This window comes from Chaetodon auriga, chromosome 10 (assembly GCF_051107435.1).
Source record: "Chaetodon auriga isolate fChaAug3 chromosome 10, fChaAug3.hap1, whole genome shotgun sequence".
Taxonomy (NCBI): domain Eukaryota; kingdom Metazoa; phylum Chordata; class Actinopteri; order Chaetodontiformes; family Chaetodontidae; genus Chaetodon; species Chaetodon auriga.
Genome location: NC_135083.1, coordinates 10318302 through 10331551, shown reverse-complemented (window position 1 = coordinate 10331551; position 13250 = coordinate 10318302). Strand labels below are relative to the sequence as shown.

General features: G+C 43.7%; 1 protein-coding gene across 1 annotated transcript; it reads right to left on the bottom strand.

Moving 5' to 3' along the window:
- Positions 1 to 1067: 1067 nt before the first annotated feature.
- slc17a9b (solute carrier family 17 member 9b) lies at positions 1068 to 12377 on the bottom strand. The gene is made up of 13 exons (XM_076742142.1): positions 11581 to 12377; positions 10713 to 10910; positions 9225 to 9364; positions 8478 to 8577; positions 8117 to 8247; positions 7906 to 8002; positions 6986 to 7082; positions 6235 to 6322; positions 6109 to 6143; positions 5836 to 5951; positions 4178 to 4233; positions 3998 to 4027; positions 1068 to 3634 (listed from the first exon to the last, which is right to left on the bottom strand). Exons 1-13 carry the CDS (start codon positions 11712 to 11714, stop codon positions 3456 to 3458), a joined length of 1401 nt encoding a protein of 466 aa, XP_076598257.1. The 5' UTR covers positions 11715 to 12377; the 3' UTR covers positions 1068 to 3455.
- Between the last annotated feature and the right edge of the window lie 873 nt (positions 12378 to 13250).

Below are 13250 nucleotides of genomic sequence, written 5' to 3'. Positions count from 1 at the left end.
CTCTATATCATTATGTAGCCCTATATGGCAGTTTAGCTTCGCACTAATTAGCATTCAGATCAGGGACCGAAGAGACAGCCCCTCCACCACAGAGGAAGGACATAGGATGAGATGGCGACACAGTGAAATGTCATTAACTTGATGTTAATTACTAATTAATGGGGCTATTTCATTTACATGTATCTCTGGCTCTCTGATGGGGCCTGCCTTTACTGGGTTACTCTTACCAGCCGACAAGTTGGGGGAGGGTTCGTCTCCCCTCTCTTCTACACTCCCCTTACAGTGTTTCATCTCTGCTAATTAAATAGTGGGCCACTCATCATGATTATGTCTGCTTTTACAACACCATTTTCTGTCAGTGAGAGCACTCCAATAAGTAACTGACCATCTCTTTAACACCGTGGCTGTTTTTCTATGAACTGTACATCAGACGCCGAATCCACTGCCAACTCACTCCACTGACTTCTATCTGACTTGTTACTTTCACTCACTTGTGACCCCTCCCTTTCTTTTCATTGCCACGCAGCAGCCACAAGCCCCCCGTCTCCATGGCAACCTGAGCCGCTCGGTCCCATGAGAAGGGAGTGGGTTGGGTTGACTAGCGTCTGGCCATTCACACGTGGGCAGTGCCAGCTAGCCAACATGGCACACAGCATCCTGCCATATGGTGCCACCACTTACGTCCCGCTAGGCCGGACTCGGGATCTGGGCCTGCGGTGAGCTGCTGGTGTGAACGGGACAGGCCTGCACTCGGACCTGTTCAGCAGCTGATCCACATGCAGAATTGGCTACAGTGAAATGGTTCTCAGCGTCATAGTGGACAAACCTTTGCCATTCTTGACCTGTACGTAGTGCGCGTTTGAAAATATTCTTTTATGCAATCATGAGAAATTTTTGCTTTAAGATGAAAGTAATCTCAATGACAACTTCAAGACATCATCACAGAGGAGGTATCCAGTCTACATGACTGGATGGCTGCATGTGCTCTCCTCATTACTGGTCCTGTGCTGCCTCGCTGTGGCATTGCAGAGAAAATACATGCAGCTCACTGACACAACTCCCCAATGTTGACAAAATAGATTTTTATTAGAATACTGCATTTTCTTGCATCAATGTATTTTTTATTTTTATTTTTATTTTAAATTATACGCATCTTACCTGTTATCAAAAAACTGTCAGAGGGCTTTCAGGAGCCTTCAGTGAGATGGTGAGCAGAACTGCAGCTATTTCTCATGGAAAGGTTGACACTATGCAGGATGTCAAAAATAGGAACAAGCGATGAAGGCAACTGTAAATAATGCAAATCTGCTAAGGCAGGTGAAACATCAGAGGAACGTGGTTGGTTGATGAAGTGTTGAAGGCAGAGGAGTTTGTGCAGTGGTCTTATGTCAATACATAACAGTGTGTACTTTATGTATGATCACTAAAAGACACAGTCAAAGTGACACTTGGTGTGGATATCAGATTTCAGGTCAGATATCCATATAAATTATAGACTCCATAACACACACAAACAAATAATCCTTGATGTACTGTACATAAAAATGTATCTTTACTCTAAAAGGCCCACATTTTTGTAACCACTGGCCAAGACCGTAAACATACATCAAATGCGTACCAACAAAACGTTCAATCATAGGAAACACTTCCAAGTGTTTATAAAAAGTGAAATGTAAGCTTTCGTACCTTTCTGTGTGACCAACAATAACACACAATAATAATTAGAATAATTCAATAACAAATCAGACAGAAGCAACAAAACTTCAACAAAGAAGGCAAAAAGTTACAATGACCAATAAATGATACTGTGTGATCACAGTCAGGCACAAAAGAATGAATGCATAGATTCAAGGTGTCACGTGAGCATTTCGCTAAAAATGAAATCTTCTGAACGTAAAACAGAAACTGTAAAACTGTGCTGTGAATGTCGGCGCTAAACGCTGCAAACAGCCGCTTTCACTTTCAGCCAGAACTCTGCAGTTAGCGTCACGCTGCTACATTCTCTGCAGTTACATGAATGCACCAAATGCTCTCCAGGACACCTGTCACTCAACATTCATCGTGTCAGCGTGTAACCTGGAGGCTCTGGTATTTAAACTTCCTCTGACACTACCATGACAAGGGAATGGGGCAACTCTCTCCTTCCTTTAATGCTTACATCACTTCCTGTCTCGCGCCTCGCGAACAATGATGTCAAGCGTGATAATAAGGGTGGTTCACACACACACAAAAATGCTGCAGAGCCTGCTCGTGCGTGCCTGTGCAGTTTTCAGCGAGATAATAATATGGACACGTTTCTTTCCACCACACCTGCCTCCTCAGACAGGAAAGTGCCGCTCAGAGAAGAAGAATAAGTGAGGAAAATAGACCTGCAGAAAGGTCTGCCATTAGGGACTATTTACTGCATAATTTACTATCATTTTCTCTCGTCTTACCTAATAAATATTTATTTTTCTGTCATCTACCTTAATATATTTCTTTTCTAAAAATATTGAAATCGACCAAAAGTCATATAAATATATAAGTACTCAAAATAATTAAGTGAGGTATCTCTATTACATGCAATCACATAGAAAGACAATAGAAAGAATCGATAACCTTTGGTCTTCCTACTCGAAACATATTCCTCGAGGCGACAAACAGGGAGGACGCACTCAGTAAGAGCCTTGTTGTCATGAAGGGTCTCGTGACCCCTTTCATCCCCTCTGAACTGTAACGATAGTGCGAGCCTGTAACCATGGAAACGGGGACTACAGAAGGTAAATCGTACACGACATGAGAGCTCCTGCCGAGTAATTAGCGGCTGGCTAATGAGGACGTCACTCAGACAGTTCACTCAGCGATGGGAGAGTCGGGCGTTCTGAAAGAAGACTGCAGGTACGAGAGGCTGGACTCTCCCTGCGTCACCCACCGTGTCCCCCATCCCCGCAGGGCGGCAACACACCACGGTGGTCTGTCACAACTGTCAGAGAGCTCCTGAGACAAACACATCCATCATTCGCACGGCTCCCTCGACACACCGGATAGCGGCTGCCATGACTTTTCTGAGCAACACGTTCTGTAATGACGAGCCAAAACAGCAGCCCGGCAACTGTTAAGCCACCACACGCTGCACGAGCTGGGACCGGGAGGTAGTGTAGACTTTTTTTTTCCCTCCTGTACCCTTTTTCATTCTGCCCTGAAATGACAGAGCGTCCTCTAACACAGCTGGGTTAGGATTCGGCGCTCCACGTGATTTTTCAGTAACGTTGTGCATGCTCTGCTGTGTGCTTTTCAGTAACTGTTGCAGTGTTTCCTCAACCGGACATGGAGCCGGTCAAAGTTGTTGTTATATGCAGGCCTTATCCGTGTGCCATTCACCGTCCATTGGCTAGTTCTCCAATGTTCTCCAAACTGCTGGCTGCTCAGGGTCGCCTCTCCTTTGGAAATGGCATCCCGGTCCCTCTGATGACTGTTTAGATGTGGATGTTGTGGTGGCGGATCTTACTGGAGTCGATGTCCACCCGGCGGGCCTCAGCGAAGGCCAGGAAAGTGCAGAGCCCCAGCAGGTTGACTGCGGTGATGAGGGCAAACACAGTCGCCCATGAGCCCGTGGCCTCGATGAGGTACCCCGAGAAATACACCATCAGGACCCCTGCGCAGGAACACACAGTGACCATTAATGGTGCATTATCACAAAAGATATAAACAAAGCACACAGTATCTTCAATGTGATTGTTCAGTTTTCCAAAGAGAAAATGTCACAGTCCATTAAACATCCCTCTCAGGGCCACTAACTGTCGTCCTCTGTTTCCTGTATTATTCATCTGACACAAACTCCGTTATGCTCCCTTGATGAAATATGCATGGCACATAGGAGCCGGCATGACTGACAGGAGACGCGTCGGCTCAAAGTTTGAATTTAGAGAAGCGGATGAATTATTTCACTTAATAGATCATTGAAGGCGGAAACAGTAATTTAGCAACTGCAGGTGAAAGATTCATCACAGACACTCACCTAAGAAAGCACCAAATGTGTTCATAACACCTGGAAAAGAAATGCAGAAACACACATGTAAAATTCAGAAATCTTCATGAAAATTTCACCTGTGGTTTAAAAAATGATCTGTTAGGTCGGTGCCGAAATGTTTCGCGTTCATGAAAATTTTAGAAAACCTTTTTTTTTTTTCAAACTTACCAAACAAAGCTCCAGCACAGGAAGGAGCCAGATCCTGCACATTTAAAGAGACACCGCTGCAAGAGACATGCATGTCGTTAGCCATTTCATCTTATAAGGCGCTAAACCGTTGCACATCCTCAGTTTCCTCAAAGCAAAACCAGTAATCAGCCTAATAAATCACAAAGAACACAGTAAATTTATCAGAAACGGTCTATATTTTGCTCCAAGCTCATTATCCACTGTATTTGATTTATCTGAACCTGAGTTAAAACAAAATACATTATCTTTATTTAGAAAGTAAACTCATTATAAATAGTGTCACTGCGGATGCACAAATCTGAAATAAAAGCAAATTTTTCATCTTGACCAACAGTTGGAGGCATATCAGAAACATTGGTGTAACTTCTAACCCAAAAAACTGTGAAAAGAAAAACAGAACAAACTGTAAGGTCCTTCAGTAACAGAAGGTCTTATCACACCACACAGCTGAAGCTTCTTCACACAGTACTTAAAGTTCCCTAATTGTCTGCTTCTGCCTCTGTAGATAGATACTCACTCACTATTGCTCACTCATCCTTTCTAGCATGCGTTCATGCCTTTACTTTGATATAAAGTGAAGGACATGCACTCAGTTTAAAAGGATAAGTCTGGTGATATCATATGTTTTTCTTATTATCAACAAATCCCACAATGAAATGATCCCTTCACTAAGTATTGTCTGAGCAGCCAAAGCCTGACATGTCTTACTCCCCCATGTCATGACTGTCACTGTTGTGCTGGGTGACATGTTGCTTAATTACCATAAACGCGGCCACAGTAGTTTATTTTGAGTTAATCCCACACACATCATCTCACTGCTATAAATACACACTAGCCCACCAAATGTGTATTAATCTGCATTTGAGTCCACCAGAAATGCACTTTTTACTTCCACCAGTGTTTTGGGAAGTAAATATTAAAGGAACAGTGTTTGAGATTTAGGGGATCTACTGGCAGAACATAGGATAAATTAATATTCACAGTTATGTTTTCATTAGTGTGTTAACACCTGAAAATAAGACCTGGTGTGTTTTCATTACCTTAGAATGAGCTTTTTATATCTACAGAGGGAGCAGGTTGCAATGTGCAACCTCACTGTTTGATGCCACTGAATCCTATACGCTGGCCCTTTAATGATTAATGAATGGTTTTTAGCAGACGTGACCTTTTCCAGGCCAAATGAAGGATAATATGTTCTTACTTTTGGGAATTTACTTTAAGTGGTCAAAGCAAAAGTGCAAAACACAAAGAAATTCAATGAATCAGCGGCTCTGTGTGGACCAAACAGCAGACCAAACTTTTTAACTGCAGGCCTAATAGAAGCTGAGATGCTGCCAAGTCCTCCCTGGTTTAGCTCAGTGGAGCTCGGTGGGCCCAGCAGTATAATTTGGGACAAAAAAAAAAATGCTTGTTCACTGGAAGAGGTGGTGAGATATTTAGCACATTTACGAGGCTGCTATGTAATGCTGTCCTCATGGCGATGGAAATGAATGCAGTGGTTTCAAATGGGATCACCAAGAGGGAGCATATGAAACAAAACACAAAACACAATACTGACAAACTGACCTTTGGAGTCTAAAAAAGGTGCCAGTGTCAGGGCGAGAGACAGAGTGTGGAGACATTCTAGGTGCCAGTACCTGTGACTGAAGGTGGTGAGGCCCATGGTGGCAGAAACAAATGCTACAGCCCAGGGGAAGGTGGTGTTGCCACATAGAAGAAGGGTAAACACACTGGACACACCCATGGAGAAAAACTAACAAAGGAATGAATGCACACAAAAACACACTAAATCAAAATTTTCCATAATTCATCATGTACAAGTGCAAAGAGGATGTTCATACACTTTGGACTGAGTGGACTAAACAGGTAACATACACACATAACAACAAGGCAAGTGTCAGATACCGTACCTGCATCAGCTTCCTCACTGAGGCTGTATCGAAGCCTGTGGGGACCAAGAGAGAAATCAGGACGGGTAATTACCGGCTGCTTTATCATTAGCAGTGATTCTGATATGTGCTCCTCAGACACCCTACCCTGACTGATGAGGTGGTCAGATAGGCAGCCACTGAAGAGGGATGACGGTATGGCCACCAACCAGGGAATGACATTGAACACCCAACCCTGAAGGGACAACATATTTCATGGGCTTTACCAGAAACAGCAGGGAATGCGGAGCCTGAGGTGATCTCTTGTAGTCTGTTATGAACTTGTGTGTCTGTTAGACAATGAATCTTAATGCATGCGCTCATCCTCTGACTTTTCATCTAGCGTCCCCAGCAGGACACAGTTTTTATTGATCCAGCAAAAAAGTCTACATCTAACAGGTGGATCGACTCAAAATTTCCTGTTTCCCGATGATGCATCATACTTTGGTGATCACCCGAATGTTCCTCTAGAGCCACCATGAGGTCAAAATCTGGCTACTACTTTCATTTATGATCAAATACCTGCAAAACTAATAACAACTCCCACTGGGCTCAGGCGTACTTTGCATTTAGTGGCAATTAGCGAATGTTAGCATGCTAACACAAAGTAAACGGTAAACATGCTGAACATTATACCTGCTTAACATCAGCATAATTGTTTTGAGCTTATGAGCCTGCCTTAGCATTTAGTTACGCACACAGCTGCAGGCATGGCTGCAGACTCTTAGTATTGTTTATTCAGTAACGGCCCATTCTTTGTTCATTTCAACCCTCCTGGCTGTTTTTACTTTCATCATTTTTCCCGCAACCCTGACATCACATATACGATCAAAGGTGTTTGAAAAGGTTGCCTGGTTACCTTGGCATCGGGGAAAGTGTCTTTAAAGAACGTTGGCAGCCACGACAGAAGAGTGAAGAAGGTGCTCGCTGTGCAAAGGTGCGTAACGATCACAGCGCTGGTCAGGGAGCGAAGAGAGAAACGGAGAAAGTAAGTGCATTGATACAAATTGAAGGTATACCAAAAGTTGCTCAGTGTTGTTCAAGAAGAGTCTCTTTGAGCACCGTCTCATGATTTGACAGAAGCTCGCGCCTGTTGGACATCTATTGTCTAAACCCTACCTGTGTCAAGGGAGGTAGCATGTGTTTGAAAGCATCAAGAGTTTTTGCATATTTTAAGCCCAGAGCCATCAAACTATCATCTATGTCTGTTATGCTCAAGGTGGATCAAATACTGTGCATCAAATAAAACCACAGAGGTTCTCCCTGTCACCGGGAATGGAGCATATCAGCTGCATTACAGTATCTAGGCCATAGGGAGAGACAGGAAGGGCATGGAAGAATTCAATATTACAGAAAGTAACAGACAGCTGAGGCAACCAGAGACTAGGCGCGTTTTCTAAAATTGAATACACATATAAACTGGATCTTAGAGCACATGAATGGTTGTATTACAGAAACCTCATGAAGTCCTTAAAGACTTAAATATGTTCTATCCATTTCTCCATTCTTCCTTTTAATTATGCTTCTAAAACTTTCTGGATGAGGCCCTATCTCGTATTTCCATGGTTTGAAATGTCTGTGTACTGCATGTGTTTTCTGAGGTTGGACGTTGCTGTAAAATAGCCACAAGATTACAGTAGAACTCCCTGACTCAAGCTCAGCAAAATTACAGCTGCTCATTCAACTGAATATGAGGACACGCAAACAGCTACGCCTATGGACGAAGGCGCTCCACACTGTACGAAAGACACACGCACGCTTCCTTTATCTTTATCTCACCAGACTGCAGGTTGTTTGAGGAGCCTTAACCAATGTCTTTTGGACAGTTTGGACTGGGGCCCACCGCTTCCCAGGGACTCCAGGGTGATGATAGGCCCTGCAAACACAGACGAACACAGGCACGTCGGCACACAAGAGGACACTGACTCCAATTATACAAATAAGCAGCTGCGAGATAGGAATATGTCGGCACAGTTAAAGCCTCCCTTGCCTTCTCCTTTGAGCAGATATTTCCACATGCAGTAGGCCCACAGGACCGAGAGGAGACCAGACACATAGAAAACACTCTCCCAGCCATACAGGTCCAACATGAGGGAGCCAGCCCCTCCAATCACCAGAGTGCTGCAAAAAAAAAAGGCACAGCAAGACATGACAAGTCACACAGACACAACCCCGTAACAAGATGTTTCAACATAATTAACTACTGTATGAGGCACATAGATTAAACGAGCTGGACTCTGAAAACAAACAAATATCAGGCACATAGATTGTGGGATCACAGCTTTGAAATGAAGCCCTCCTCTTTGCTCGTTTTTCACCATTCCCCACTTATTGCACAACTCTCGACTCACCCCAGATAAGAGCCACTACCCACGGTGCTCATGAGGAAGCCTCGCTCACTTTCCACCACCTTTTGAGAGCACAGACTCGCCAGAGAAGGGTAATGAACTCCTGAAAATCAGGACACAAAACATAACCACTTGATATTTACAAGAAGATTTTTTTTAACCACCTCATCACATAAAACAAACATGGAAACATGAACGCTGTGACTAATACAGCAAACACTTTGGCAGCTGAGGAAAAATGTGAAATCCAGCAATGTCCACACCTGTGTTTTGTTACAAGAGCTTGTTGCCAAAAATTACTGAGACACTCCTTAATCACTACACCTTTGTAGCTGGTTAATTACTGCTCTCAAGCACAATGAAGAAAAGACAACGTTAAGCCGGCCAAACTAAACATCCTGTGATTCACGCTGGTCACCAACACAGGCCTGGAAATGTCATTCTGGTGGAAACCTTCATATCAGATCAGCTTTAGCTCCCAAAGGGCTTTTAAAGCAGGTTTTATTACAGAATACAACAAAAAGTACAAGTGACAAATGACATTTAATAACAAAAGAAAAGACGGGCAGCACACTCTCAAAAGTTGAAGTTGGATAACTGTTATTGTTATGCCCTTTCCAGACCTAGACCCATCTTTCAAGGCCCTTAAAGAGCAAAAAGCCTTAAGAGAATTATGTTTCATCTGACTAAGAGTAATATCAGGATGCAATTCATCTCGTTCACACTCTCTTAAAAAGCCGTCCGTCTCACCTTGCAACAAGCCCATGAGGAAGCGCGCCAGCGTCATAGAGAGGATTGGCTGGGAGCAGAAGTGGGCCAGGACGGGGGTGAAGGCTGTCATCGACCCCCAGGCTGCTGCTGACAGCAGGAGGACCTTCTCACCTCCCACCCTGTAGACACAGAACATACACAGACAGTGTGTATTAGCGTTAACTCACATGCCTTTATCTAAAAGTTAGGTATGCATACAAGTTATGCATACCTACACAATTAAGTACAAGTACACAGGTTAATGCCTATGTTGTCAACAGTTACCAAAACCATCAGGAGGATCGGTGGAACAATAATGAATGAATAAATATGAGAAAGAAAAGGGGATTATTGAATCACATCCGCAGCCAGTCACAGGCCACATCACATTTGCTTAAAAAGCCAATAGCCGAATGAATAAAAAGGATGTGAAACTCTGCCTCGATGGAAGCAAATTAAACTCACTACAAAGAGCGCTGGGAGCCCAAGAAGATTTGATAAATTCGCACCAGTGACTTTGGCAAATGTTAAAACTGACTCAATAAAAGAGGTGCAGAACACTTTCACTTGGCATCAAAGGTGAGCTTATCGTCCAGGATCGGGGCAAGAGAAGGGGATCTCCTTTGAAAGTCAATGAACGCCGCTTTGGGTTTCGACACGCTCTTGGAAAGACTGTTGACACAAGCTGACAAAGTCTTCTGCAACTTAACGAAGACTCTGGTCTCCATTGTGTAAAAGGCTGACGAGCGCAGAGCCATCGGCAAACTTAAGAACAAACCTGTCTTTGTAATAATATGACTCTTATTTGCATACAAGGTAAATAAAAGTGGGGAAAGAACACAGCCCTGAGGAGACCCTGTGGAAGACGAGAGTGTATTACATAAAGAAGTATTTACTCTCAGTCTGTCGTCTCTGTCCAAAACATGGAAATTAACCAACAGTGTTAAAATCCAGGTTAGGTCGGCCGTTTTTTTTTGTGTTGTTGTTTTTTTGTTCCTTTCCAGATGCCTCAAAGTAAGATTTAACAGAGTTGGAATAGCATCTTCAACCGTTCTTCTTGGCTTATGTGCAAACTGATGGGAGTCTGTCCGGTGTCACAGCTACAATCTAAACATTTTGAGGAACGAGTTTACACTATAAACTTTGGAGTGACAATCCCGGAGCAGTGAAACTCTTCAAACACATACATATCTGTTTGTGACGCTGTGAGCGTACAAGAGTTAACGACAAGCTAATACAGAGAAAACATCTGCCTTTATCTCATCCTTTAACTGCCGAGTCAGAGTGAACACAAACAGGCTGTTTGTTTGCATGAGAGAAATTTAGCATCACCGCATTTCTCTCATGCAAATGACACTTTGCAAGCAGGAAGCTTTGACAGCTGCCAGCTGAAAAGCACCATCACAGTCAGCATTCATATCACAGGAGATGCCAGTGTGAAGACAATGAAGTATCCCTCATCCTGCTGTTATCTCAAATGTTCCCCACCGGTCGCTGACGTAGCCTCCGAACACTTGGGTGAAGCAGTAGCCCCAGAAGAAGCTGCCCAGCACCATGCCGGACTCCCTCTTGCTCCAGCTGAACTGCTCTGCCATGCTGACGGCACAGATGGGCATCGCCACGCGGGCGCAGTAGAGGAGGCACGTCCCGAGCAGCAGCACCACTGTCCATACCCTGGCCACCGGCCTGCACAGGAGAGGGGGGGTGGGGGGGGGGTAGAATGGGTGGAAGTGCCTGAGGTTTGGTTGAACACATGCAACATCTGGACACAAACTTTGGACTTAAAACAAGCTGATAGGGGATGTCTTACCTAACTGGGGGGGGAGTACTGATCCCAGTCTGCACTCTTAAATGCATTCAACATGAAGCAGCTTCTGTCTTCATGAGGGTTCAATTCAAAGCATCTAATCTAATGTAACACAGTCTAACACATGTATAGAGAATAAGGGCAATATCCTCAGAATGAACTTTAAGAGTTTGGTTTCAAAGTAATGCAACGATTCACTGATGCTTTATAAGACCATTTTTCATAAAGGAAGCTCGACTGACTTCCTTTTTTGCTTAAACCTTAAGCCTCTGAGGCGCCACAGCTGATCTGATACGTGTCATTTTACAGGCAGATGTGGAGGCGCTTTGGTTGATCGTCCAAAAAGCTGGCATGTCTATAATGCTTGATGTAGGATCTTGACGGTTACAGAACGAAGACTTCAGCTAATTTAGCGGTTTGTGTAAGTTGTGTAAATGCAACACATTTCCCGGTTTCTCACGAGGAGCCGAACGAGTTTCACAGACTTGAATAAACACGAACTGCCCTACTATGAAACCTGTGTGTCTCTATCAGGGCTACACACGTTACCTGGACCAGTTGGTGTTGTGTTCAGACCACTTCTTGTGACATCCAGGGGCTCCGATCTTGTCAGGCGGATGGTTCTCCTTGTGACAGACCAAATCTGGACTATAGTTCTTGCCATATTTTTGAATAACTGCCATTCAACGCGAGCTAACAGCAGCCTCCTTTCAACCGCTTCGGCTGTTTACTTTCTATCTCTTTCCGGTCGATCAGTCAGAAAAGTTAAAGGTTTGGGAGGAAGAGGAAAGAGCCGAATCGTCTCATAAAGTATCCGCGCAGTCACATCACGGGTTCTTCGATATTTTAATCCATAGCCGGTAGGACTGGACTCACAGGATCGCCGGCGATGAGCACGAAGCAGAGCTCCTCACAGGCAGCCTGTTTTTCCTGATGCCTTAGGAGGAGTAATCCACGTGTCAGTTTTTCTCTCCAGCCTCCTCCGGCCGAGCCACGCAGTTCTTCGTCTGATCGGTAGGGTTAGTCAGGAAGTAACCTAGTCTTTTCTAAAGCGGTCTAGTCATCCGCCAGAATCGTCCAAAAACGCCGGGGAGAGACGCCTCTGGGCTGCCGTCCCTCTCCAATCATGACGGTGCAGTATAGAATATGTATGTGCGTCGTCGTCCGTGGAGCATCGTTGGAGCACCAGGATGTACTCTCCTCCTGACCCGTCCTTGCCGGATGGAGACGTGATGGTGCCCGTGCAGAGGAGCTGCCGTGGGGCAGAGATATGCGCAGTGCCTACGAGGTTATTCAGGTGGTCCGTCCGCTCCCTGGATCTATGAGTTAGCAGGCTGTCGTTATGTAATATTCTGCATTCAGCGCAACTTTCAGCCGCTCTCTTACAGTCTGTAAGGGGGTGGAAGAAGTACTCACACCGTTTACTCAAGTTAAAGTAGCAGCACAATGTCAAATACTCTATTAGGATTACTGGTAATGGATTTCACCAACACTACCTTGTAGTTTTGGATGTTAAAGTGAAAACAGTAGTTAACAGTGGTGGAATTTAACTAACTCACCACTACATTTATGTTACAGCTTTAGATTGTATATCCAAATCATGTGATGGACTCAAAACATAAACGATCATATCAGATCATAGTTCAAATGAGCTCCACCTGAACCATCTGTCACAGTAAAATACACCCGACTGCATCACTATTAATCATTGAATATAATGACATATAATAGTATACCCACTCACAATGGGCATTTTTCTGCATTATGAGTAGTTTATCTTTGATATTTAAATATATTTTGCTGATAGTACTTGAGTATTCTTACATTGCAGTATTGCTGCTTTTACCCCCAAATCTCAATACTTCCTCCACCATAATGCATCCAATAATGTATATATTAATGGATTATTGTGACTGATGCATCAACATGTAAACAGCAGTTCATCTTGTAGTCGGTCAAAGTGGATTTTAATTACCTGGATAACTAGGTATTACGAGTTATACTAATGCATATCTTTATTTTTTAATCTGCAAAATGACTTGTAACTATATATGTCAGATAACTGTCATGAGGTTAAAAGTGAAATATTTCTGTCAAATGTAGTGAAGTAGAAGTAGAAAATACCATAAAACTTGTGAAAGTGTTGTGCTTGAGTAAATACATGAAGTCACCCTCCACCTCTGCCTCTGTACCAACTTTTTGTACAAATTTGCATCATT

Bases quoted from the DNA above. Each gene is read 5' to 3' on its own strand.
- slc17a9b (XM_076742142.1), bottom strand. From the start codon at position 11,714: ATGGCAGTTATTCAAAAATATGGCAAGAACTATAGTCCAGATTTGGTC. The intron at 10,911-11,580 runs GTAACGTGTGTA...TCTCCTGTGCAG, and splicing joins CACAACACCAACTGGTCCAG to GCCGGTGGCCAGGGTATGGA. The intron at 7,083-7,905 runs GTGAGATAAAGA...CTCCCTGACCAG, and splicing joins CTCAAACAACCTGCAGTCTG to CGCTGTGATCGTTACGCACC.